This window comes from Thermobia domestica, chromosome 1 (genome assembly GCF_964235325.1).
Source record: "Thermobia domestica chromosome 1, izTheDome1.hap1.1, whole genome shotgun sequence".
Lineage (NCBI taxonomy): Eukaryota > Metazoa > Arthropoda > Insecta > Zygentoma > Lepismatidae > Thermobia > Thermobia domestica.
In genome coordinates this window covers 26,285,685-26,313,290 of record NC_137454.1, presented here as the reverse complement: position 1 = coordinate 26,313,290, position 27,606 = coordinate 26,285,685, and the positions used below count along the sequence as shown (strand labels likewise).

The following is a 27,606-nucleotide window of genomic DNA, read 5'->3' as shown; positions in this document are numbered from 1 at the left end:
CAAGGCTGAAAAACTACGGGAGTTTTAGTGTAGATAGATGCCAATTTGGCTGTAACTATGTTAAGGAAAAACTAGATCCTATTGTTACGAAAAATGGGAAAATGCTTAAGAAACAGTATAGATAGTGTGTAAAACGGTTATTTGAATAAATACAGGTTGTGATAGTTAATAAAACGATAAGAATAAGAAATTAAAGAAGATTGAAAGCAGCAAATTTATGTTGTTATTCAGTTCAAAATCTTCCAGTCGTCACGAATTCTGTCGAGGAATTTGAAGCTTACCATACATGCCTGCTGTCCTGTATGGTTGTGAAACATGGTAGCCTACTCTGAGGGAAGAACGTAGACTGCAAGTATTTGAGAATAAAATTCTGATACGAATATTCGAATCCAAGATGAACGATGGAAACTATATAACGAGAAGATGAATAATTTATACAGTTTACCAAACATTGTTAGGGTCATCAACTCTAGGATGCTCAAGTGAGCAGGTCATGTAGTCAGAATGGAAAAAAAGCAGGAACGCTTTCAAAATTTTAACTGGAAATCCAATCGAGAAACTGCCATTAGGAAGACCTAGGCGCAGATGGGAGGACAATATTAAGGTGCATCTCTCGGAAATAGGAATACAAGGTAGAAACTGGATCCAGTTGGCTAAGGATAGAAGTCATGGAGAGCTTTTGTGAACGCGGCATTGAAACTCCGGGTGCCATAGACTATAGTGTTAGTTAATTATAATAATAAAAATAAAAATTAGAATGTTTAGCTACGTCAATTCATAAAGTTAGTGAGTAACATTCGCTCCTTTTCAAACAGTAAGCAGGACTCGATATGTAAATCGTAATCCAATAGAGAGAGTGCATCTTTAACATAACTGAACCTTCGTGTTGTAAAAATATATAGTCACAGACGATACCTCTGTTACATATCTTCATTATATTTCTTTCAATGTTTGCATTAAAGAGTAGCGTTCTTTTTAACACTAAGGCTATGTGATACCTAAATTTACAGTTTAAACGTGGGATTCGAATCACATGAGCTCCCACCGGAAATCGAACCCGGGACTAACGCGCCAAAGGCTCGTACCGTAATCATATAGCCAGGAGGAAACTCATATATTTCGTTTTAATCACAATGACACCACAGGAAGGGGTTCGAACATGAGACACTGTGTGTCTTCGTGTTCCAATGACTAATGTGCATGCTTTCTATGGTCCTGGGTATGATTTCTGGTGATAATATTGCCTCGGATATAAATCCGAGTAGTAGTTTGGATCCCATTTTTAAACTGTAGGACCCGTCTCATATAGGTTCGGTGTTGAAATAAGAATTTAAACTTCAATCAATCAATAAACCATGGAACCAAACAGTACTACCAGAACACATGATGTGAGAAAATACCAGTTTATATTACTTACGATAATTTTTATGTCGCTTTAAAACCTGTCTCTGCCGTTTAATGTAATGATCGTGCAACACTTGGCGAGGAAAGTCAGTATCCAACAATTTCACTATAAACACAATTCACAGTTGCCAGTACCTACGGTTTTTAATCAAGAGTTTAGTGGGTTGATAATAATATTTATTAATACAAGTTTCTTTAGCCCGTGTAGGTAACCCCTAACTATAATTCCTATTTCGAGCTGGTTCCTCTGTTCCTTTAATAAAAATCATGTAACTGTCTCCAGTACAAATTATGGATTAAACTAAAGCTTTTAAATATTTGGGATTTCACTAAGCAAGAATTATGAAAATAAAAAGAAACAACATTGAGAAACATATCTTTAGCAAATTTTAAAATATTAAAAAATACCTAAGCATATTTATGGTAGTTATTGCCAAAAGTGAATCGAAAATTAACTAGATATTAGAAAATTCGAGGAAAAGCTGTAGAAAACAGTATACCCACCATATATTCTATCCTGGAATGTTATACAGCCTTCCTTAAGAGGTTTGTAATGTTGGTTGTGGAAAGACCAGGGGTAAAATAAATATTCCTTATAAATTATAATAAAAGGCAAACGTCAGACAGTGCGTTACGCTAATTACTAGTAGTTAACAGTCACACTGATAGATGTCGCTACGTGTGCTATCACTTTTCTGTCTCTTGCTAATAGATGTCGCTATCTGCGTGATTGTTATTATAACTTACTGTTAGTCCTTGAATAATTGCATATAAAATAAAGTATTGTAAATTATTATTAGTTCCTTTTCTTCGATACGAGGCTGAAAACAACATTTTGTGCAAATGCAAACAAAAAAGTTACTAAATGTGATATTTCTATTTTTTTAAAGGTCTCATGTAACCATAAATTCTGATTAAGTTAAAGTAAATTTGCATTCTAAGTAAGTTACAATTTAAGGCAGCACAAATGGCTTAGAATATATAAATTAGGTGCAGCAATAGTAATAATAAAGAGAAAAGATAACTAATAATCCGTAAATTTTATCCTGCTTCAGAGGCGCCGATTTCTCAATAACTTTGGGAGGAGAGGCTCGTTCAGGTATGAGTTTTTCTTTATATTATCTGGTATCCAAGCAAATATATGCAGTTTCGAGGGATGTCAAGCAACATTTGGGACGGGGTTGGCCCTAGAATCGACGTCCAGGCCTGCTTTCCATACTGGGAAACGATTTTCGTTCCTAACCGCTATACTAAGAAATTTGAGAACATGTTCCTGTAAATATTATAAATGTCAATATTTTTCCTATATGAGAAATTTTATGTATTGTCATTTTTGGAATTTAGTTCGTGTAGTATTTTATGGTATTTGCTGATTTCGTTTTATTATTATTGTTATTATTAACTCTTACAGTCAATGAGGTATTTCTGTCTACTAGAAAAGTAAGTACGCGCCACGCCTTTAGTTCCATGATCGGTTCCTCATGGACGCATATTATTTTTCGTTTTTGAAATTGAGATTGATTTAAGTTTTGCGTCCCTTTCAGCAGCGAGGCTATATGAGACGTGAACCTCCAGCAACAACGTAGGGTCCGAATTACATCAGTTCCTGCTGGGAATTGAACCGATGTCTCCCACGTAAAAGGCGCATACGCTAACCGCTTAGTGCTGATGAGAGAGCTCCTATTTTCGTTTTTAACCACCAAATGTGACAGTTTGGGGAGCTATTTTTTTTAATTCGGTGTAGAAAGTCACCAAAAAAATCTACGACATAGGTGCTAAAGTGCTAACAGGGTCTTCACTACAGCGAAATTAAACTACCGCTGAATCTAGAGTTTTTCTGTAATATCTTCAAAACATATTCAAAAAGCAGAAACGTACTGAACTAGACAATACGATTTTGGATGTGATACCCTTACCATAACTCATCTATCTGATTTCGACTTGCAACTATAGGTAGATTTAGCATTTTTTGCGGGTTCTGTAAATAGCGGTATATAAAAAGCGTAGGTAAATTGTGGTAAAGATATCACATGCAAAATCGTGTTGTCTAGTTCACTACGTTTATGCTTTTCGAATATTTTTTTTATTTGTTTTGGAGATATTACAGAAACACTCTAAAATTAGCGGTAGTTTAATTTCGCTATAGTGAAGACCTTTAAAATGCCTTCACAGCTGGGGACACGGTGGCTCACTTGTCCTGCCACCGCTTCTGGTACTAAGGATCTCTGGTTTGGTCCCAGATCATCTAAATTTCTGGTGGACTAAAACATCAATTGAAAATGAAATGAAATGAAATCTTTGAGTTTAACGTTCCACGATTATGCCTTTCAGGCAAAGGGAGACGATGACTAAAGCAAATGAGTGATGATGGAAGAATTGATGGAATGTGAAAGTGGGAGGAAACGGGAGTACCCCGAGAAAACCCATGGACACGATGTTGTTCATCACAAACTTACCTGGCGGAGGATCGAGCCAGGGTCCTCATATACCAGAAGTAAGTGCTCTACCACCGAGCCACAGTGTCCCTCAAAACATCCATTGGTTTTCTCGGGGCTATCCTGTTTCCTCCTACAGTCTCATTCCACTAAATATTTCATTCACTTTCACTAATCACCGGTCTACTTTAACCTAAAGGGTGGTTCACTGATACAGCGTTTTCCTCTGGTGTGTCGGCTCTCTGGTTCGATCTCCGTCGAAGTAAGTTTGTTGGGTTCGGTTGGTTTTAGTTTAGCGTCCCGTTCAGCAACGAGGCTATATGAGACGTGGACCTACTGATTAACGTGGTATCCGAACCACATGAGCTCCCGCCGGGAATTGAACCCGGGTCTCCCACGCCAAAGGCGCATACGCTAACCGCTTAGCCACGAGGGAGCTCCGAAGTAAGTTTGTGTTGGACAACATAGTGTCCGTTGTTTTTCTCGGTGTTTTCCCGTTTCCTCCCACTTTCTCATTCCATCATTTCTTCCATCATCATTCACTTGCTTTAGTCATCATTTCCCTTAGCCTAAAGGGCATAATCGTGGGACATTAAACCAGAAATTTTATTTATTTATTTATTTATTTACTTTTCTTCATGAACTGTAAAACAAACAATTTCGTTTGGTTTTGCATTAATGGCTTATGTGACGTAATGAATGACTAATAAATAGGTAGTTGCGAATAATGTATGAAATATCCATTAACCATTTTTTGCATACTAATTTTCTTCTGCATATTTTATCTTTCTAGGTGTAGCTCAACTTCTACAACTACTTCTAGCACAAATAGCCCACTCGCTCCTTTTCTGTGGTTGGCTTCTACCGTTTGTGACGTAATGTTTCTTCTGAGCAGCGCAGGTGGGGGAATGAAAGAAAACGTACCGGAATCAAAGACTTGTCGCAGAGTCCGTTAAGTACGTGTTGACACAACTTTGCAGATTTGCTTGCGTATTTACCACGTTAGTGCCACTTATTACGTACGGAAACACGAACGGATTCTTATATTTAATAACTCTGCACTACTTGGAAGAATTGATACAAGAAAACCGAAAGAAAATAACGTGTAATACAACTCTGAACTTTGGATTTTGAAATATTTTCTGAAACTCAATATATATAAATATATATATTTATATACATAATCTGTGCCACATCGAAGAAAGGACATTACATTATCTAAAAAAAAATTATCAAGTTCAAAGTTCAGTTTGTTTTGTGGCTTATATAAGCAATCATTTTCTGCTTCTCTTCACTTTTTTCTTTTTCTACATTAAATATTCTATTAACTTGTTTCATTGTTTATTTTAAAAAAATAACACTTTCTTGTGATGAATGTAAGTGCGTTTGCAGAACTTAATCTGGCTGTCGGTCGTACCTCGAGCGACTGTTTGTCATTATCCGCGTTGCTCAATCGTGTGCACTGGAGGGTCCCTTAGTAATTAGAAAGGACCCCCCAGAATCCGTGCATGTGTATCTAATACGCGTGTGAGTGATGTGTGTGTCTGCCTGCATGTGATTCTCCGGGTGTGCTCAATTTGGCGTAGGCACGCAGGATGGGCGAATACAAAGTATGCTGCACCTCTGAAAAGGACTTTATAAGCACTCCTATCGTCGAGAACGGTTCATCACCAGCGACGACTACGCCTGCATCGGAGCTTGAACCCAGTACCATCATCATTCAGAACGGCTTTTCAACAATGGTGACAGCTATGCCGCCTGCAAAGGAGGACAAGCATAAAGTTTATAAAATAAGATGGGTCATTCTGTGTTTATTTGTGATGTACTCTATGTCCAATGCCGTGCAATGGATTCAATACTCTATAATCGCCAATATTGTGATGAAATATTATAACATTTCCAGTTATACAGTGGATTGGACATCCATGATTTATATGATTTCGTATATACCTCTTATTTTTCCTGCTTCATGGCTCTTAAATAAATTGGTAAGTAGTAACACGTTTTATTTCATTTCCGCATGTTTATGTAAAACAGTGGTTCGTGCGTCAGAAAGTAAACTTATTGAAAAAAGATCCACGTCACTATTTTCTGCTAATTATTTCATTCCACAAATTTTATTAATAAGATAATTATAACACCTTGTGAATTCTGAAATTAATTGAACTATCTGACAGAGCTATAGCCAGTGGCGTCATTCAAATCATTTAATAGCCGGTTCTGTGATCAGCATAGTAAGTTGATTTAGTGTTAATATTATTACTATAACTATTGTGTTTTTAGTGTATGGTTATATTATTATTAATAACTAGCGTTGATTACTCGTTTCGCTGAGTTTAAATAATAAAAAATAACTATAAATGCACAACTCCTTATGTCACGTGTTTGAGAAAAATGACAGCAAAAATTAAATATTACTATTGTGGGCCAAATTTGGATTTAAACGGCATCGGAAGTGTCACTCTTCATCTCAGCGACTCCGAAAACTATGGATTCGTCACCAGTAGCGTACGCAGAAATTTATTTCGGGAGGGGTCCAATCTCAATATGAGGATATTTTATATTAAAATTCCTAAAGTTTCCCATAAAATAAGGCTAAATTTACACAAAAGTCGAAATTTCGGGAGGGGGGACCCTCAGGACCCACCCCCTGCGTACGTCCCTGTTCGTCAGTAATATCGGTCATTTTCGATCACTTTTATATATTTCCCCCTCCCCTAAATTGCGGAGCTGAATTTGTATTTAAACGGCATCGGAAGTGTCACTCTTGATCTCAGCGATCCCGATAACTATGAATTCGACACTAATATCGGTCATTTTCGATTATTTTTATATATTTCCCCTCTCCCTTGCCTACGTTGTACCGTCAAAGTGAAATGATAAAAACCATCCCAGGCCCAAACTAGATCTATGTTGAAAATTTGATCGAGATCTGTCGGGTGGTTCAAAAGGTATGAAATCACAAACATAGTCACTTTCATTTTTATATATAGAGATATTTATTCCAATTATACTAATGAAGGAACAAGAATTAAGACACATAGTATATCATCTGTATATTGATAGACTCTATTTACACAGTCATTTTCAAAAATAGTATTAGAGAACTATTTTCCCCCCGTAAGCACTGGATCTAAAAAGATGAAGAGGCACTTTTAACAACCGGTTTCGGTAACCCGAACCGGCTGAATGACACCACTGACTATAGCCAGCCAGGGAGCTTACTTTCAATTGATTGATGCGCAGTAAACGTATCGACTCCTAACATAATTATTTCTGCCTTTTAAGATTGGATCTCTATCTCTTAATTCGAGAAAAATGTCTGTATTGTCTCATTATGCCGCGCGAACACCGGAAGTTGCGTGCCTTTAAAAAGAATCGAACCCAGGCCCACGACCCACCCGTTTGGATGCACGAAAGCACCAGCTTGTATATTTAGCATTTCATTTTCTTGTATTTATCTATTTTATTTATTTACAAGATAGTGACACACTAGATGTTTCTATCATAGACTCCTTTTTTTTTTTTTTCAATAAGTGCTCACGCTTCGGTACTTATATGATAAACCACAGTGTCTCGTATTCTGTTTTTTCAACAGATCCAATAAATTAGTAATCCCCAAACTGGGGGGTCTTCCCCTGAGATTCGTGTAAGACGATCAAGGGGAAAAAGGCTACTGTAATAATATTAACAATGAAACTTTAAATTGTAAAGGTGTCAACTTCTTTCTGAAACCACGGTTACCTCAACTCTGTATTGAACAAAAGTCAAAAACGGTATATTGTTTTTTCTATTTCAACAAAGTAGATCAAGGGGGCCACGGTGGCTCAATGGTTGAGCGTTCACGTCTAGTGTCTTGTCCTTGGTTCGATACCAGCTCGAGCCAAGTGAGCTTTGTTGTGGACAAACACTGTACTAGTGGGATTTCTTGGGATTCTCCCGTTTCCTCCCACTTTCTTCATTCCACCATTTCATTCATTTCTCATCACTGTCTCCTATAGCCTAGCCGGTATATCTGTGAAATGTAAAACTTAAAGATTTCTTTTTTAAAGTCCCGCTGCCAACTATCCTGACTGTGGTTTTCCAGGTTTTTCCTCAGTTCTACAGGCAAATTCCGGGATGATACCTACTAAACAGGTCTTGACCGATACCTTCCCAAATCCTTTCCATTGTTATTGTGTTGTTAGATATCCAGTACAGAATGGCGTCTGAGCATCCAAATAGTCGACACCTCTGGGTTTCAATCAGGTGCACAACCACGAAGGGAATCCACCGGGTCCGGATTCCTCCCCTCCCATAGAAAGTACCTTAGACTCTATAGCAGGAGCGGATCCAGGACGGCCTTCTGGGGGGCGGTGGGTTGTAATGGTGCTACTTAAAGCTACTTTTAAGAGCTCCAAACTCTGGGATAGGTTTAATTTATATATAAAATAAAAAAAAAACTTTCTTCATCTGGAGGGGAGGGGAGATCGCCCCGATCTCCCCCTGGATCCGCCACTGCTCTATACACATGTGTACACTTTATTAATAAAACTATATTCGTTTAGCAGAAAATGATTGATGTAATCTAAAGATCTTACTCTTCATCTGTGCGCTTTCTTTCTTAAATAAAAGCAATCTATAATAGTTCATTTTTCTTTTCTTTCTTTTTTGCTTTCTTTTTTTTACCATACTAGAATATGGATGGCAGTATTTAACAATTATTTATCGTCGTTTCAGGTCTAGAATAACACACATTCAATACTATATATGCGTAATGTCTTTTGTAGTATTATACCACCCTTCCGAAAAATCTTTGAACCTCTCTCAAGAAAAAAATTCTGGGTATGCGCCTGCTTGTATTTATGATATTTTGTATATCATTGGCGCAAGTAGAGCTGTCCAAGCAAGACCGATCCCTTTGAAAGCGATCGTATATTCACAATGTATATCTATATATATAAAAGAGAACGTACAAAATCCTTTGTCCGCTCATCACGCTAATACGGCTGAACCAATTTCTTTCATTTTTGGGGGGTTATTAGGATTTGGACCCTAGATGGTTTTTATCATATCACTTTAATTTTTAATTACCAGTGTCTTGAGATAATTGACCATTCAGGTGTCCATTACGTACAAATCCTTTGTTAGTTCATCATAGGTATAAAAATAAACGTATTTATATGCAACCCGCATGACCGTGTGACTCGGCGGGTTAACATAAATGACAGGCGCTATAATGTTAAAATTTACTGCAATTTGAAAGCGAAAAAGTAAAAATTATCTAAGTAACAAAGTTTATTGCGTTCGGGGGTGACCGCAGCGAAGCGGGGTGAACGCTGCTAGTTATACAATATAAGGAAACATTTCAGTTTTCTATTATTAAAGATTTCTTTCTTTCTTTTTTTCTCACTGTAGGCATGTTCTATTCTTCCTCAATCGACAATCATTATAGAATAGAATTTTCCTATTGTTTTCGAGCTTATTAACACATAACACAAATAGCTAGAATTTTTTTCTTTGTTCTATAGTCTCGAAATCAATTCCTGAGTTCTTGCCGTTGTGAACATAAATTGAAAGTAGTAGTAATAATAATAATAATAATAATAATAATAATAATAATAATAATAATAATAATAATAATAATAATAATAATAATAATAATAATAATAATAATAATAATAACTATGTTGTTTCTGTATACTTTACTAGCAAATGGCGTCACGAGTTACTGTGGGTAATATTAGGTGTTCTTCGTTCTATACTTTTTTATATATATAAAACTATGGCGTCGGAAGTGTCACTGTTCATCTCAGCGACCCGGGAAACTACGGGTTCGACACTAATGTTGGTCATTTCCGATGTTTAAATATCTCCCCTTCCTGTGGAATGAAAACGGTAATAGATAGCCAGAAGCTACTTTCTGCAATAGGTTAAACGTCTCAAGAACAGGGGAGGGGTAAAAGTGAGAGGAAACGCTGGAGTACATCGTCCCTCCACTTCCATAAAATATATATATGGCGTCCTCCCACTTCCTAAATAAATAGTCTACAATGGGCAAAGATAGGCAAAGGGGCGGTGTGATGTCAAGCGTTACCTTTTCAGATCCACTTTTACCCCTACTCAAAAATAGTTTTCATCTTTAATTTTATACTAAAACCGGAAGTTGTAGAAATCCATTATAATTTCCGGTTTCAATATTGATCTGCATAGAACAAGAACTATAAGAAATTGGTAGAACGTTTTCTAAAATCGATTTAGCATTTTAAGAGTCTTCATCCCGGCGAAATTAAAATACCGCTAATTTTACAGTAATTATGTGATATCTTCAAATAGATAAAAGATAATTGAAGTGTGGAACAAGAGCGCCCTAGACAATATTATTTTGCGTGAAGTACCGTTATCACAAGTCACCTAGTGTCTTTCCGTTTTCAGCTGTTTAGAAACGCGAAAATAAATGCCGATTTTCAAAATGACTCGAAATCGAAAGCAGATAAGTGAGTCGTGATAACGGTTTCTCATGTAAAATAATATCGTCTAAATCTTGTTCCACATTTCGATTATCTTTTATCTATTTGAAGATATCACATAATTACTGTAAAATTAGCGGTATTTTAATTTCGCCGGAATGAAGACTCTTAAGAGTACATACCTTCTCTTTTAACCCTCTGTTTAAACCGGAAGTGGCAGAAATCAACCACTTCCAGTTTTAAAATTTGTTATTACATAATAAAAACGTTATGTACATATTGAGAAGGGATTATCCACAATCGATTAAGCGTCGAAAGAATATAATCTCTCTTCGTCCGCTTTAATATTGACAAAATATACATCATACAAATCAATATCCTTCCTTTTTTCTTTTTTCTTTTTTTAAAAAAGAAAAACAAAATTAACCCATTCCGGACGGGCCTTTTAATACCTGATTTTTCCCTGTAGACGACGTTTTTTTTGGGCATATTTTAAAAATTCGTAGAAAATGGAGTTTTCAACACAATGCTATTTATTATACCATTTTATAAACTACAAAACGTCTCCTTTACATAGGTCTGTGTAACATTCAACACTTGGTATACATTTTCTAACTTTTTACTGCATATGTATATATATCAATTACGCAAAGCGCGAAAATTTTTTTTTACAAAATAACAAAAACTACAAAAATATCCTATACGCATATAATATGTAAGCTATAGTTGGAAAAGAGCCACAAAATACACAATGTGAGAGTTTCAACAATGATACTTGTTATGTCAACATGGAAACTCGAAAATAACAGGTAATGTCCACAATCTCATCAGCATCTAATAATTTCAACACCATTTTCCCAAGTAAAGGCAAAAAACGCGTATTCGTACAAATGCGTAATTACAGCTCAGTTCTGACAAAAACTGAACACACACGCCACCTAACGCTTGGAATTGAACCACGTACTCACGATTAACAAATACACGAAACGAGGTGCGAGCGTCGCCCATAGTTTCATTTCTACAAAAAAGAATAGTACAGTGCGAGCATAGGTCGCAGCCCGTCTACAGGGACAAAACATTCACTGCGAGCTATGCTCGCAGTCCGTCCGGAATGTGTTAAACGAAGAACGAATAGAGTTGTTCTTACATAGAACGAAGCTATTAATAGAGACCTAAGCACCAATTACCAGCTTCACTGCATTGTAATAATGCTCCGTTATTCAGTCATTCTTTTATTATTGCCGAAGCGCTCTCTGGTATCGGTCATTTCCGATAATTTTATATGATATCTCCCTTCTCCAAGTTGCAGTGCTGAATTTGAATTGAAAAGGCATCGGAAGTGTCACTGTTCATCTCAGGGACACCGAAAACTATGGATTCGACACTGATATCGGTAATTTTTCGATAATTTTTATACCTCCCTATCTCCTAAGTTGTACCATTAAAGCGAAATGATAAAAAGCATCGCAGGTTCGAACCTCATCTATGTTGAAAATTTGATCGAGATCGGTCGGGTTGTTCAAGAAAGTCACAAACATAGACACTTTTATTTTTATTTACATATATAGATTTTTCGTGCTTGAAAATCACACAATTATCGTAGAACACTGTTGGTGACGTATACTATTACTTTTCACTGGAAACAATTAATGATTGAAAATAGGAAGTAGTTTTGGAAGGAAAACGACCACATTTTATATATATATTTAACCGCGCTATCCATGCATTTGCACAATAGAACTAAGTAAAACTTCACGGAAATGTCCAGTCGAGATGGATGTTCTCGAGATTCGAACCCGAGGTGTCCTGAATATAAACGAGAACGTTAACTGTTTACACCTGCCCGATTTTCCCTCATCATTCAGTATCTTACAAAACGATGATCCAAAGACGCCAATAAGGAAGTAACAAGGAAAATAATCAATACGAGGTATCTATCTTTTTTTTCTTTTTTTTTTTTAAGGTTCTTCCGTTATTGATTCCATAACATTTGACCTTCACTGTTGATCAAATATAAGACATCAGATACATGGCTCCTCCTTTACCTGGTAATTATATCATGCATTGAGAAATAAATAATTTGTTAAGGATATATAAATTTAACGAGATTCCTTTTGAGAAAGAAAGCGTTCAATCTATGATTGATGAAAAGAAGGCCATTGTTTGTATCGAACGCTCCTTGCTAGTCTCATCTTCTTTTTCTTCTTCTTCTTCTTCTTCGGCATCTTCTTCTTCTTTTTATGTTTATCAGAAACAGCAACGTCATTTTAGGTTTTGCTTGATTGGAGTGATGGGATGAGGAAACTGTCCGATATAAATAGAATTTTACATTTTAAATATTAGTATATTGTTATACCGGGGCAGGGGCGTATCCACGGAGTGTCCACCGGGTTCGGACCCCTCTAAAACTTTCTAACTCAACATACATTTATATATTTTCTCAATAAAACTATACCTAGGTACTTCCTAACAGGGAAATGATTGATGTAGCATGAAAATTTGATCTTATACTTCATATGTACTTTTTCTCTTATAAAAACAATCTAGTTCTATCATTTCTATCTGAATATATAGGTGGTAGAATTTTACAATTACTTATCGTCTTTTCGGGTGCAGAATAATACCCATTCAATACGTAGACATCGTAGTTTGTACTATTGGATCCCCCGCCACCAAAGCTTGGACCCTTCCCAGGCCCGCAACCAGAGGGGGGCTAGGGGGAGCCTGGTCCCCCTAAACTTTTCGTAGCCCCTCCAGACCTCAATTCAAAATTCTATTATTAATTCAAAAAAACACAATTTAGATATTTGTAAGAGACTATATTTAGATTTTTTTGATGACTTGGCCCCCCTTAACATATTCATGACCCCCCAAACCTCTGTGGCTGGTTGCGGCCCTGCCCCTTCCAACAAAACTTTCTGGATGTGCGCCTGTACTAAGCCCTATTTATTAAAATGTGTATATTTCTAAAACTCAGGGGGTAATTCTCCACCCCCTGAAACTCTAAATGACGTCCCTGATTGAAAACAGCAGAAAATGCAATTTGCAAACAAATAGATTATAATCATCTTGTAAATAGTTTAATTTCTCATTCGTGACTAAGTGGCTAACGTCCTTGCTTTTTGTGCGCGTGGTCCCGGGTTTGATTCAAGGTGTTAGTTCTTGTCTCAGATATAAATCTGAATACTGGCTTGGATCACACCCTAACCCTACAATGCCAGACCTATTCTTTTGTCTCGAAAACACCATGTTTGAATACGTAAGTTCAAATACATGCAATGGCTCCCAGCACTCCTCTATCAACAAATATTACCAATAAGACCAAAAAAAAAAAAAAAAAAAAAAAAAGAAAAAGAAAAACCGTCCCGTCTCAAAAACGAGAAAATACATTTTAAAATTCGAAACGAGACGAGAAGCATAATAATTCTTGTCTCGTTTTCGTGAGGAGAATTGAGTTGAGTTGATTTGGAATTCAACGTCCCTTTCAGCAGCGAGACTATATAAGACGTAGGCCGCCACTTACCCACAAAGGAGCTCGAAAGAAAAATTGAAATGAGACGATATTTTTTCGAGTGTCGAGATCAACTAGTTCACGTCACTCGTAGATCTCAAATACTGTTTTAGTGTTACATGAGTTATTGTATAAAAAGTAAGCAGGAACACTGCACGATATTTTAGTGGATAAAATATTTGAGATCAAGATTAAATTAATCGAATTGTTCATCAAAAATAAATAAATAAATAAATAAAACTAAAACTTTGATAAGGATGACTGAACACAAAATACAATATTCCTGGCTGGCATCAGAAGTATTCATCTACCCTAAGGGCTTGGACGCGACTTCCCGAATTTACCATTCCCTCCTTAAATTTACTATTATTCACCCCAGATTTACTATTCTGCCCCTGAAGTGTTCCTTTCTCCTCCCAAAATTTTTCATTGTTTACTTTGGTTGTACTTTTATAGTGAATAATTATGTTCCTCTAAATATTCTTACGGGTATAATTTGCACCCTCAAACCCGCCTGAGTCTATTCCTGTTTAACATGGTCGAGAAGTCCAAGACGTTAGGCTGGTGATAGAAGATCTATTTAATTAGGTTCGAATCCCGCTCAGGATATGCGTATTATGTATTGTTCTTCCATAATTAATTTCATTATCATCACTCATTTTTCACTATATCCTTAGGCTAAAGGGCACAAACGTTGGACGTAAAACTCACAATAAGAGAACACAATATTGAATCTCATGATCTATTAATCCTACAATGCATGATTTTATTTTCTGTATGTATATATAGTTTTGCAAGAGAAAAGAAAAATGAGTAACGGAAGTGTCGTTACGCTTAAAGTGCCATCTAAGGGGAAACTGTGGAATTACAACTAGCTTCGAACGTTTCCAATCTGGTTCAAAATGCATTAGCAACTACATACCGTTATGTACGAAAGTACAGATTACATTGACCACTATGATCCATATCTGTCCCACTATGGATTGTAGGGTTAATATGCTTAAAATCAATAAAGCATGCATTGCATGCGTCAGTCACAACTCGAGAGAGAAATGTTGCTCGTAGACAAACTGTCTAAGACATTGAGTCATTTTGTAAACTTGCGGAAGCAAGTTTTGGTGATAAAAGATCTGTATTTCAATATTTGCTCCAGACTCGTGAGTGAGTACCGCAAACAAAGGAACATTCCTCAAAATTTTATACCTGCTTCATATGAAATGTTGAGTATCTTCTTAACAATATCTTTAGATATAGCATTTCAAAACTACTTCTTTTCTTCCTCTAGAAGGATCAAATCAAACAGTTTGTGAGAAGAGTCTGTTATCTGTAGTAACCCTTCTGATAAGGAACGATGTCCACATCCATTAGATAGTGTAATCTAGAAATCTAAAATGAGTCTAACCACAGGATTCAATTATCTTTCTGTGGCTCAACGAACGTTCAACAATATATTGCAAAGCCAGCGACGCAACTAGCCTAGTTGTCATCAGGAGCAAGAGCTCATCTTACCACTCGCTCCCGACTAACCAAACCAAAATATAACCTGAAATAATTATTTTTCTGCTTACTACTGTATATCATTTAAACCATTTTCAGATACGTTGTTTATTCACAGAGTCCTTATTCGTAGTCGAGTTAAAATGCTAGTGATTCATTAAGAGAAGCTAGACTGGATATTTCATGTCGTTAGCTAGTAATTAAACATTCCCGTGCACCAGAAGCTATGCCCTTGTAAACAGATTTAGCTGTACGTGAACTGATAAAAATAATGATTATCTTGCTGTTTACTAAAAGCATCTCTTTCTCAAAGCAGTGGCGGATCCAGGGGGGGCCATCGGGGCGACCGCCCCCCCAGAAGAGGAAACTTTCTTATTTTATATATAAATAAAACAGAGTTTGGAGCTCTTAGAAGCAGCTCTAAGTAGCAGTATTACAACCCTCTGCCTCCCCCAGAAGTCCGTCCTGGTTTCGCCCCTGTCTCAAAGGTATAAATAAACGGGACTAGTGAAAACACACTCAACTCTAATCTTTTGAGCCCCTTTCCGTAGTAAAGGGAGTAGCGTTAAGGGGATCACTAGTACAATGGGATCTTTGTAATTATCATTATTTGAAATAAAAATACGTGGGAAGGTTCAGGATAATTGCACACTCTCACAGAACCCAATAATAAAACTGCGCACGCTGCGGCACCTTACCACCTTATAGCTATTTCTCCATTGCAAACATATATGATACACCAAGTATAATAGAAATGAAATGAAATCTTTGACGTCCCACGGTTATGCCGAGTAGGCTAAAGGAGACGGTGATGATGAGAGATAAACGAAATGCTGGAGTAAAGAAAGTGGGAGAAAACGGGAGAACCCCGAGAAAACCCACGAGCACGGTGTTTGTCCAGCACAAAGTCCACACGGCGAGAGCTGGGATCGAACCAAGGACCCCAAGCACCGGAGGTGAACGCTCTACCACTGAGCCACCGCGCCACCACAAAGTATAATAGAATACCGCAAATACCTGTCGTTGGCTGGCCTCTATTCAGAACATAGATAAAAATGGAGTGAAATAAAATCTTTCAGTTTTACGTCCTACGATTATGCTCGTTAGGTTAAGAGAGACGGATGATGGAAGAATTGGTGGAATTATAATGTGGGAGGAAACGGGAGTGCCCCGAGAAAACCCACTGGCACGATGTTTTGTTACTTGGCTGAGAATCGAGCCGGGGACCTCACGCACCAGAGATAAGCGCTCTACTATTGAGCCACCATGACCCGCACGTGGATGAAAAGAATAAGAATCCATCGTTGTCGTCTTAACTTAGAACCTGGATAGAAAGAGAGGAAGAAGAATGTTCTTATTCCATTGCCCAGAGAATTTATCCTGTGATGTCATACAAACCTGAACAATTAATATGTAATGCTGGTTGCATACAGGTAAGACGTTTATAGAGAAACAGAAGCATGCATACATTTTGACTTTCTCGCCAAAACCGCCACCTCAAACTGAAAATGAAAAAAAAATGCCTTCCTACGCAATTAGATCGGTTGATGATCTCTCTATGCACAAAATTTGGTGGCTCTAGTCACTCTTTTCTATGTGAAATAGGAAAAAATTGATGACACCCCCCCCCACACACACACATTGTTTTATTATTATTAAAGAAGAGTAGACTATGAGATGCAGTCAAGCGTGCCTGTGATATCAACATCCAGTACAGTGATTAAACATTTTAACAAACGAGAAAGTGAATCCTAGTGACATTCATCGTCGTTCACAATCATTTCTTCACGTATTATCAACGTTTTTCGTGTGTCACAAACACTTCTGGTAGACTACAGTACTTGGTGGTTGGATTTTTAACAGCGGGGAAAAGTGAAGTGAACTTAAATTTATCGCCGTTTACAATGAATTCTTCACTTACTGTTGATATTTCTTATCTGCCACAGACATTAATTGACCACCCGAATTCTTAACCTCAATGGTCGCTCTGCACTTTTTCAGATAAACGAAATTTTGATGCCTACATATTCACAGTACTTCGATTCGCAGTTTCATAACTATAAACGGTTTGTAAAGGGAGATAGATTATCTGGTCGAAACACACAAAATGCAATCCAAAGAAAAGTTTGCTCGTCATAATGTGTTAAACATGTCAATTCTTTTAATGGTGAAAACTCTAAACATAACTGTTTGCGATGCAGAATAGTAAATTATTTAATCTGCAATACCTCAAAATTTGTGTAGATGAAGTTTGCTAGCGATTACTTGATTCAGCAGCATTTGGTATGACAAAATTGTTATTTAATACTGTACATTATTTACTGTATAATTCAAAATTAGTTGTACAGAGCGTCCCGAAAGAAATGCATCCCAAACTTTGATCGATTATATTTTTTGAAGTAAGAATGATAGAGACATGATTTTTGTGACAAAAGTTAGCGATGTCTATGAAGATATTTTGAGAGTAAAACGAATGAGACAAATCGTAACGTTGAATTTTAGTAATTGTTTAAATTATCAGAAGTGTAATTGAAAAAAAATTACAAATCGCTTATAAGCAATTGAGAGAAACAGAAAAAAGAATTAATCGCGTTAATTATTAATGTATATATTTAGTACGCATCAATATTTATCGGATGGGACAAAAACTGCATGTTGTTTTGCTGCGTTGTCAGTTGTAATGGCTATTTTTTTTACGCATTCAGAAAAAAACGCATTTTTAAAAATAAAATAGCGCATTCTGGCAACAATGTTCCGGCTAAAATACTACCATAGGTGTAATTCATTCTCGCACATGTTGGGCAATGTGATTTATCAATAAGATAATAAATTGATTTTTTCGCCAAAAAAGAAAGATAAAAATTATCACTCACTTGCAGCTGGCAACCCATACTGGCTTGAAGAAAGGAAGAAGACGCTTTTGCATTTTATTTGTTGAACACAATGATTTCCAGCCGGCCAATAAATGGCGGAGGAGTGCATTTTTACAGTTTGAGAAAAGCAGAGAGAGAAAAAAACATAACGAGCAAAGAGGGAAAAGGGGATGAGTTAGCAGAGCAAATGTTGGCGGTGTACGCGTATTCAGGAATCCACAAAGAGTATGGCTGCAAAACCATCGACCATTCTATCGATGTACTTGTTTGCCTGTCACCACCATCTTTGATCAACGTTAGGTTACCATTTAGCTCCTTCTCCTCCCCGTGTTGGTTGCTGAACATCAGAGTAGCAAACTGTGACGTCTCAGAGCATTCAGTTAGAAATGACTAGTTTAAAAGTTACAAGATAGTAAAATGGTAAACGTTTTTATACGAGACACCCTGTATACTTGTTAAGTGACTTATATCTTTATAGGTCTGGGATTGGCAATTACAGAGAATCAATTCAAGATACAATTTCTGCCAATACTTCATGCTGTTTTATGAAAGAACGATTGAAAGGTGAAAACGGAAACGCCTAGTATTGCTTGATTTTCATGTTGAACTGCCAATCCTATCTTTCGTTTTATGTCCACTGTCTGTTCCAAGCCATTAGACCTAGTGTTGAGCTCTTTATCAGTGAAAGAACACCATAGTTTTGTCGTACATTTCAATTAATAACGGCTTTTTTCAGAATAGTTTATAAACTCTTGAAGTGTTTCAAAGATTCAAGTTTCGTCATATTAAGATAATTAATGTGTAATTACATTGGAAACAGGAAAAATAGTTACACTTTATTCAAGGACATTTTCTAGATATGAATTAGATTCATTGTGTTCGGTCAAAAGGAACTACTCAGCATCATTACGCCATTTTGTGTTGTTCAGAGTGAAAGAGTAATAATCACGAAAATATTCTTCTGCATCTGTCTGAAAAACGAGTAACAAAGGACCGAAAAAACGAAGTTTCAGTTTCAAACATCTTCCAAAATTATAATTACTCAACTTCTATATTTAAAAAAAAAATCTTAACGTTATTAAAAAGTTGAGAAAAAGGTTCATAAAGTGCTTGGTGCGGAGTACTGTACTGCATGGGGCAGAAATATGGACATTACGCAAAAAGTGATGAAAACAACTGCGAAGCTTTCGCAATGTGAGTGTGGAGATGAATCGAGAGAATTAGCTGAGTCAAACAGGAAACTAATTGAGAGGGTGTTAGAAATAGTGGGGAGAAAAGAATAATTTTTAGATATTATTAAGAAAAGGAAGAGAAACTGGTTGAGACATTGGTTAAGAAGGAACTGTATTATAAGAGACGTGCTAGAGAGTATGGTGGCAGGAAAGAGAGGGAGGGGGCGAAGGAGGCTACAATTAATGAATGGCAACAATATCAAAACAGAAAATTGGTAATTGAAGACAAAGAGATTACCTGAAGACTGTGGAGGATATAAGCTTCTTATTTGCGGCAATTGGCTTACCAATATTTAATTGCAGAATGCCTGTGATGATGATGCATTCGATCCTACATCATCTTTCTTTCCTTTTTTAGATTGTTGATTTATTCTTTTTACTTGTTTCTAATGAGCTGATCTTACCTATTTCTTCCTCAAGTCTGGTTAAACGTCTTTGACCTTCTCAAAATGAATGAAATTATAATACATACATTTAATTATATTTATGCAGGGGTACGGGGATATATGACGTTACGCCGTTCCCCGTGCCTATTTAGCAAATTGTATTTTTTTTTTTTAGGAAGTGGAGGGACGACGTATATATCTTTTGGAAGTTGGTGGACGACGTCCACCTGCGTTTCCTCTCACTTTTACTCCTATATATGTTAAATTTGATTATTAACCCTTTCTGACCTGAATTATTATTATTATTATTATTATTATTATTATTATTATTATTATTATTATTATTATTATTATTATTATTTTTTGGAAATGAAGGAATTTTTTATTTCAATGGATTATATGTTGAAGTCTAAGAAAGTGAGAAAATAAAATTTTTTCTTCAAAATTATACATTGCCAGAACGCTATAACTACAACGTGTGAGACAACTTGGAATCATTCGGCACGATATATGCGCTATAAAAGCCAAGGAAACTTGTGATTCGAAATGGAATCACACAGTCAGAAAGGGTTAACTATTAAAATAATTACATATTACAAATGTTCACGAAGTAAGGGACAAACCGGTCAAATCAAACCATTCACATTTTCAATTCCTTACTAAAGAAAACAGAGAAGATAAGCCTCATATAAATCAATGGGCTAAAGTACAAAGATGGCACGGATATTCGCCTGCATTAAGATTGTTATTAATACCCGCCCCATCTTTTTTTTTTTTTTTTTTTTGGTATTTGATTTGTATACGAAAGTTTTTTTTTTATTTCTTTAAAATGGCCGAGAAAAGTTTAATTTTACTGGTTGATCACCTTGCCTTTCTAAAAATGAATTTTATTATAGTTCTGTGAATTAATATTAAACTTAAAATTTAGTTTTTAAAAATATATTATAGAATATAATTTTCAGAAAGTAGTTTTATCACACTAAACGTCGAACATCGTGAAATCTTTGAGTTGAACGCCCCACGATTATGCTTTTTAGGCTAAAGGGAGGGGAATGATTAAGGCACATATCTGATCTAGGCCACCTCAAGAAGAAATCTGAGGACTCTGCCAAAAATAAATCTGAGGACTCCGCCAAAACAAATAATACAATTTAGTTTTTTCGTAGGGTCTTCACTACAGCGTAATTAAACTACCGCTAATTTTACAGTTTTTTCTGCAATATCTTCAAAACAAATAAAAATATTGGGAAAACAGAAACGTAGTGAACTAGACAATACGATTTTGCATGTGGTACCGTTATCACAACTCACCTATCTGTTTTCGATTTGGAACTGAAGATAGAGTTAGTATTTTTTGCGGGTTCTGTAAATATCGGTATACGAAAAACAGATAGGTATAGGTGAATTGTGGTAAAGGTATCACATGCAAAATTATATTGTCTAATTCACTACGTTTCTGCTTTTCGAATATTTTTATTTGTTTTGAAGATATTGCAGAAAAACTCTAAAATTAGCGCTAGTTTAATTTCGCTGTAGTGAAGACCCTTAAAGCCTTTATGGCCAAAAAAAAAAAAAAAAAAAAAAAATCAGTTTGCGTAGAATCTAGAATTTACAATATGCGCTGAACATAGTTCTAAAGGCACATTCGCTAGGATATCTGTAACTCGTGACATAGCGAGAGTAGGATTCAGGGAAATTGAGTTCCTTCCCCAAGCCTAAGAGATAAGATGTTGCTACCAGTCCTTATTAAACTAAGTTTTTGGTTACTTTTAAATTGTCTATTACACCTTAATTCGAATGTGCTAAATAACCTATAATTTAGTGTTTACTGTTATTGGCGAAAATAAGCTCGGGATTTACAAACCAATTCTACTCGCACACACACTTGAAGTAATCACTAGAGCAGCGGTTCACAACTTGGAGAGTCGCGACTCATTGATGAACTTGGAGAGAACACTTGGCGAGTCGCGAAATTTTCGTATTAGGTTGAACTGTTATATATAGACAATTCTTTTATTAGGTATAATTCAGGAATGAATGTTCTGAAATTTTGGATGAAGTATTAAATGGCTCGTGTCACTTTTCACTATATGATTAGGTGGAATAAGGTGGTGGTCTTGGATAAGGTGGAAAACAAGCACGCGGAAGAAACTTGATTGATTTTCATATTACGACTTCAAGTTTATCTCCATTGAACACAAAATACCAGCCTTACTACAAAAACAAACAAACAAGCAATAAAGCCACACTCATTCCCAAAGGTGCCCAAACTCGTGACGCTCACGCTCACTCGACCTGTCTCTCATGTAATGTTAAGTGAGTGCGAATTCCTAATCATGACGTGAACATAAGATCGAGTCAGTGTTGTGAGCTTCAGATTGATTGAGCGTTATATCAGACTGGTCATGTAAGCATTGGATTGAGTTTACAGCATCGCTTACATATGGACCACTTAGATGCCATGGTGTAACTCCAGAACTGAAAATTTTCAGAAGAGAACTTTGAAACTCAACATCTCTTGTACAGTCCGTAGCAAAAAACCTGCAACATGAGCATGTAAGTTTATTGTGAAACTACGCCTAACAGCGCAGGGAATCAACATAACGTCAGAGTGGCACGAATCACACCAAGAAAAACCTCGGCGTCCTCCACACTTATTTTGGAGCAAAAGACTTCGTCGTTTCACAGTAAACTTACATGCTCATGTTGCAGGTTTTTTTGCTGCGGACTGTACATCGCATCAAGAGACTCTTATTCACTATCATCATTAGAAAATATAGTTCGTAATTATATTTTTGATTGCAACTATAAAAGTAATATGGTTTTTCATGAGATATTGAAATTCAAAATTCTTTCCTTAAAAAATGCCATTTTTTGAATTACATACCTAAGCATTCAAGCGGTCCATATGAGAAGCGAAATTATATTTTAAAATGAAATATGTTTCCAATGTATTCCAATCGGGAAACGAACCACACCAAATAGTAACCAGGGTCTTCTATACCAAATATTTGAATATTAACCTTTTTTACGTCTCTCTCCTAGCTAAATAGTTACATTATCGTCTTTGTATGGGAGATCCAGATTCAATTCCCGGTTGGAGTTCATTTTCGGATGTGTAGATCCGTGTCTTATTTAGCACAGTGTGAACCCCTTTCTGCATGATTTTTTTAGCGAAAAAAAAATAGTATTAGAAATCCTCATATAGGAAGTTGAAAAATGAATTAAAACTTGAATTTTAGATTTTTCACTTAATTCCGACGAGAAATAAGTAAGTGCCATATATGACACACTTACAACTCACAAAGAACATGCCAGATGACACCAAAATCTCTTATTCATACACGTCAATATCTCACACAGCAGACAAAGCAGTCATTTGATGTTTTTGATAAAATCGCACACACAAAAAAGCTAACGTGAAAAAAGGGTATGTGCCATATATGGCACGGCATGCGGTAAGGGGTTAAAAAGGCATATTATTCTGCTATAAAACAAACTCATCTTTTCAGACAAAAAGGAGCCAAACTACAGTTTTTTCCTCATTTTCTAATATTGTTGGGGAGGTCTGTATAGTATCGGATTCAGTTGATGCTTCTTTAGAAAAAATAAAATAAAATAAACTTGCGGGATGCATTAGTTCTTAAGGAAAAAGCTATATGCTCTTTCTTCCATTTCGTTGCGAAACCAGTGATCCGAGCCAAATATTTGCAGAGCAAGGTTATTCAACTCAACTGAACACAGGGTTAAGAACAGAATTAAAATAAGAGTAGAAGAAAACAGGCTCCTGTATAGTTGGGAGCTGATACACACGATGGAAGGAACCTCCGTGGCGGTAGTAGCCTTTTTCCTGATCCTTTGAACTTGCAGTCTAGAAGACAAAATGATGTCTTTGCCAGCGGAATGTGTTTAGTGCCACCTACAGACATATATTACTGACTTCCTAACACGAGGGAACGATGCAGTGGTGTGTTACCAAACTACAATTACAATGTTATTTGCTGCTGAAAAGTTACGGCGTAGAGAAGCTGCGTTAACGTCTAATTTACTTATTAAACTTACATCAGCAAGAATAATGCAAATTAATACAATTTGTTTTTGATACTTTTTATATAATGAGTAGTTATAAAAAAACAAATGTAGCAAGCAATAGGCCTATAATGGATAATTTATACGTACCAAATGTACAGAAGTACTTACATAATGCAGTTTTGAACATCTTGGATTTTGCATAATACGTTTTTTGTTATAAGGGGTAAAAGTGAGGGGGAACGTGGGAGGACGTCGTTACCCCACTTTAAAAAAATATCTATGGCGTAACCTCACTTCCTAAAAAATTACAATGGGCAAAGATAGGAACGGGGGACGGCATGACGTCATCCGTCCCCCTACCTTTTGAGATCCACTTTTACCCCCGATATATATATATATAAAGACCTCGGGGGGGGGGGAATAATGATAACCTTAAAAATAGTGAAAAATGAGTGAAACAGCCTATGCTGCATGACGGCGGTATATGTTATCCCTCGAAGAATTACCGAGTTTGGACTACCCAAACATTCAGGTGAATCTACAGGTAAAAACAAGCAAAAAATGTAATATGAAAATTGGGTGAAAGCGGTTTCGTTTGGACCCTAGAGGCATATAAAATGTCACCTTCCGAGGCGGCAATTTGCAATATCGCAAGAACGGAGAGAAATAAGAATGTCGGATAAAAGATATAAAAGAAAACCCCATCCGAAGAATTCAATTATGCATAAGTGATGGCGAAACAGTGGCGGCACCAGACGGGGCACAAAGAAAGTGAATGAAACGCGGAGAAAAGTGAACAATTTACACTGAAAAATTGTGGAGGGGATGTTACATGGAACATGCAGCGACAAATGTTAATTAGCAAAGGCAACAATGGCTACGCTGTATTGGCACTATGGAAGGCGGCAGAGTTGGCGTGGGTCAAGTTTTCATTGACCCACGACCCACTGACCCACCACCCACCGTGACCCACTCTGACCCACGACTCACCATGACCCACTCTGACCCACCACCCACCGTGACCCACTCTGACCCACGACTCACCATGACCCACTCTGACCCACCACCCACCGTGACCCACCATCTACCGTGACCCACTCTGACCCACCGTGACCCACCACCCACCTTGAACCACTCTCATCCACTGTGACCTACTCTGACTCACTAAAATCCATCGCCATCAACTCTGAACACGATCCACAGCCTGTTCTGTACTTACTAAAGAGTTTACACTTGTAATAAAACAAGACTGTGAAATTGTCACTAATCGGAGTTTGAATTTCTATAGCTTATCCAGAGTTAAGAGTGGACTGTTGGTCTTATGGGAACAGCGATGCCAAGTTGAGATTTAAAAACAAATGCAGAACAGATCGCGCTTCTATTATACTGCCGGCTGATGTTGCCAACTCACGAAGTAAAATATCCACCACCACGACGATTAATAAATAATAATAATAATAATAATAATAATAATAATAATAATAATAATAATAATAATAATAATAATAATAATAATAATAATAATAATAATAATAATAATAATAATAAACAACTTATCACATTGAATCAATTGCACTCCAAAGGATCAATTCCTTCGATATGTTTTGTCTTTCCACTCTTTATCCACGGCTATCCCAATAGGCTATTTACCCACGATTCGCCCATGTATACTATGTTTCTATTTTCGTTTCGAAATTTTCTTATTTGCCGTAGATATTTGTGACGCAACGACACAATATCCTCTCTGCATGGCCTTACTTTGTCTTTTCTCATGAACAAATTCAAGCTCTTTTAAACGTACGTGGAACGTGGATCTTTTAAAGTTCGGCCAATCGGGATCTGAATCAGGGGCGGATCCAGGGGGGGGCAATGCCCCCTACCCAGAAGAGGAAACTTTCTTATTTTTATATATATAAATAAAACCCATCCCAAAGTTTGGAGCCCTTAAAAGTAGCAGTATGACAACCCACCGCCCCCCAGAAGTCGGTCCTGGATCCGCCCCTGATCTGAATTCACCTGTTTGAGAACGGAATTGAGTGTTGGTGGCAAATTTCTAAAGAATAACTTATGGACTTTTTGTCTGATCACACTGTTAACAAATTCATTATATTTTACAAATCGACTGTTCTTTGCAATTTTCTTTCTTAATCGCTTCTTGTTCGGTGTTACTAAAGGTCCACGTTATAACTCGCTTCGAATTTTGAAAACAGTTGTCCTGGAAGTTTTCGTGGCTTCAGCTGTTTCACTCGCGAACCAGCTTATACTTTTACCCGGGTTTTTCTGCTTTAAGTAATTAAACACGTTCCCTTTCTTTGCTCTTCAACACTTGACCACTGTTACGCTTAAAAGAGGTGCTGACTGTAACTTCTTCCATTTTGATATACAGTGAAACCTCTCTAAAGCGGACAGCCGTGGGGAATCAATAATTGTTCGCTATAGAGAGGTGTCCGTCTTAGAGAGGTTTTGATATTTTCTTACGTAAATTAGTAAAGAAGGTAATATGCAATTAGTAACAATATTTTTGGATGAATCATGCATTCACGAATATTACCAAAATATTACTGCATCTGTGTTGTCCTCTGATGTCCAATACTCTATGTTCGAGACACAAGATGCAAATAAGATGTTATAGTTCTCTACACTTTACACTTACGTTTTCAGTATGTCGCTTTAATTTGTGGGTTAATTGCAGTCCAGTAGTGTCTTTTTTGTGACAATATGCGTACCCGCGGGCAAAAACTACCGAACTTGTCTTCTGCTTGGTTAGAGATTCCAGCAGGACAGTAGAATAACGTGTTATTCTAAACGGCGGGCAACTGTCAATCACTTTTGTGTCTAAAACAGCTTGGGTGGGAGTGGGATGCAAGCAAAGTACATAAGAGTGTTGTTAAACAGAGACGCTTCGTCTGGTTTGCTGAGTAGACAGTTGAGGAGACAAAATGTCACAATGCTTTCTTGGTGACACATGTATGAATTACTAAAAATGTATTTTTACAATACTTTTCAACTTATTTATAGAGAAAGTGTCCGTAATATGGAGGTAAATAATACCTATAAAGGACAGAAAGGCCGTCCGTGTCCGTACTAGAGAGTGTCCGCTTTAGAGAGGTTTGCCAATATGTTTTTTTTTCCTATTACAGTGTTTGGGGATTACAAAATATGTCCGTTAAGGGAGGTGTCCGCTTTATAGAGGTGTCCGTTAGTAGAGGTTTCACTGTATTAACATACACTCACACACCTATACACACAGAGACACACCCGATTTTGTTCCCGGAACAGCACAGTACGTAAATAAACACAATCAACAAAATGCCGAATGCTCAGAGACCACACTCCGCCACACACTGCACAATAGCAGACACAACAGAGAAGAATTTTGTCTGGAGTCAGATGAGTCATCTAGTGCGACAATAGATGATACAGTAGGTAAGCAATTAGTCCTGCCCACCGCAACAAACCGTATCCCTATTTCCTGGTGTAGTTTCTGAAACCAATACTATTATAAAACCCAACAAAAATCGGTCAGTTTCGAACTCCCAAAGAAATTTCAATACAAGAAAGATGAAAGAAGAAATATGAAATGTGTCCTACAGTAATTCTCGCTAAAAATTTCCTTCCCGACGAGGAATATATCTAAATAATCGAACTCAGATGTACCGAGAAAAATTTCATGGATCAGTGCTGGGCCTAAGAAGTTTTATACTTAGCGTTTATTTTTAATACAAAGCAAGTTAATAGTTTTGGAAAAATATGGATTATGGCTGTAGCTTTGTTAAATAATAATAAT

At 36.7% G+C, this 27,606-nt stretch overlaps 1 protein-coding gene across 1 annotated transcript in view; it reads left to right on the top strand.

Moving 5' to 3' along the window:
- Positions 1–27,606, top strand: part of LOC145683886 (choline/ethanolamine transporter flvcr2a-like) — a 193,117-nt gene that overhangs the window by 39,082 nt on the left and 126,429 nt on the right. Inside the window, exon 2 of the mRNA XM_081755528.1 lies at positions 4,633–5,827. Coding sequence (XP_081611654.1) covers positions 5,435–5,827 — 393 coding nt within the window. The 5' untranslated portion in view covers positions 4,633–5,434. The remainder of the gene's footprint in view (positions 1–4,632; positions 5,828–27,606) is intronic.